Source organism: Phaethon lepturus, unplaced genomic scaffold (genome assembly GCF_000687285.1).
Source record: "Phaethon lepturus isolate BGI_N335 unplaced genomic scaffold, ASM68728v1 scaffold5593, whole genome shotgun sequence".
In the NCBI taxonomy this organism is placed as follows: domain Eukaryota; kingdom Metazoa; phylum Chordata; class Aves; order Phaethontiformes; family Phaethontidae; genus Phaethon; species Phaethon lepturus.
Window position 1 is genome coordinate 50,018 of NW_010529592.1, and position 1,387 is coordinate 51,404.

Below are 1,387 nucleotides of genomic sequence, written 5' to 3' on the forward strand. Positions count from 1 at the left end.
TCTAACCTGGAGCCAGCCTTTCAAACTGCTCCCCAGCCTCCGCAACAGGGACCAACGACCAGGAAGGAGTGAAGCCACTTAGGAGAGGAAAGGAGCTCTGCCCTGGATGCTAACAAAGGTCCCATAGGAACTGGATCTAGGAGTACTGGCCTATACAAATACCATGCTATCACAAGGTGCTGGCTGCATCCCACATGGATAGCCCAAATTTAGACCTTGAGCCCAGGGCTTGTGTGGTTGATGACAAGAACATGCATTTGCAGAGAGGAGGTGTATGCACCTTTGGTCCTTCTACTGCCCTGGCAGTAGAAAAGCTGCAGGGAGGCATGACTGTCCTCTGAAATGCTTGAGACACAGTCCTTCATGGCAAAAACCCTGAGTTCCTTCCCACTCCCTGGCCTAACTTGTGGATTTCTGGGGTTTGTTTTGCTCTGTTTTCTGAAGGTGACAAACATTTTTCAGGGATACGTATAAGCGCATCAAGGCTCAAACTCCTGCTAATTTTTTTCACTGGCATTTCCACCTGCAGCTGCTTCCAGAACCTGCCTTTTGGGAACTTGGATTTCTCGCCTTTCCATTTAATGACAGTCAAGGCCGCCTTGGCCTGCTTCAGCTCCTTCACTTTGCTCTTCTTGATGGCCTTGTACTGCACTAGACTGACTTTGATGTTGCCCTTGGAGGCCATATTCTCTAGACCAGCCTTGAGCTCCAGCAGGGCCTGTGTCCCCTGCAAGACGTAGTTGGGGCTCAGGACAACAAGCAGATGTCGGCTTTTCTGGATGAAGCTCAGGGTTTCATCTGTGACAACTGGGAGAAAGAAACATTGAGGTGGTTAGTGATGGCCAAGAACATGCTGCTGAACTGCTAGTGTGACACCAGGTGTCTCTTGAAGGGGACAATAAAATTGCTTGGAAGTCCCCTCTAGAGGCTACACTGGTGTTTCCCAATCCTGCAAGCGATTCCAGGTAGGGCTTGCTACACCATGCTGGCACCTACTGCCCCATACAGTGACATCATCTACTCCCATCCACAGGCTGCCTGCAAATGTGTTTCTTCCTCCCCACGCTACGCAAAGATGCCTGAGGTAGCTACATCTAAAAGGCACCGTACTACATGACACCACCCAATGCTATGAGGATGCCATGTGGCCAAGAGAGCTGCTCTGGTAGGCTTGTTAGCTTCCTTCTAGTGAGATTGGAAAAAGAGGCTCTCTGGAGCAAAGCAGAAAAATTGGCAGCTGGACAACACATGACCTGAAGGAAAAGTCTCAGCCTGAAGAGGCGTCGGGAAGCCCAAATGCCTACACTTACATCCTCCTCTGGCAGAAGTCCAGAATGACTCCGGGTAATCCCTTCACTCCTCTTGCCTCAGCTTCCCTGCACCAAAC

At 50.5% G+C, this 1,387-nt stretch overlaps 1 protein-coding gene across 1 annotated transcript in view; it reads right to left on the bottom strand.

Moving 5' to 3' along the window:
* Positions 1–361: 361 nt before the first annotated feature.
* Positions 362–1,387, bottom strand: part of IL1RAP (interleukin 1 receptor accessory protein) — a 13,222-nt gene continuing 12,196 nt past the window's right edge. The window contains exon 9 of the mRNA XM_010283975.1: positions 362–807. Within this exon, the coding sequence (XP_010282277.1) occupies positions 362–807 (446 nt within the window). The remainder of the gene's footprint in view (positions 808–1,387) is intronic.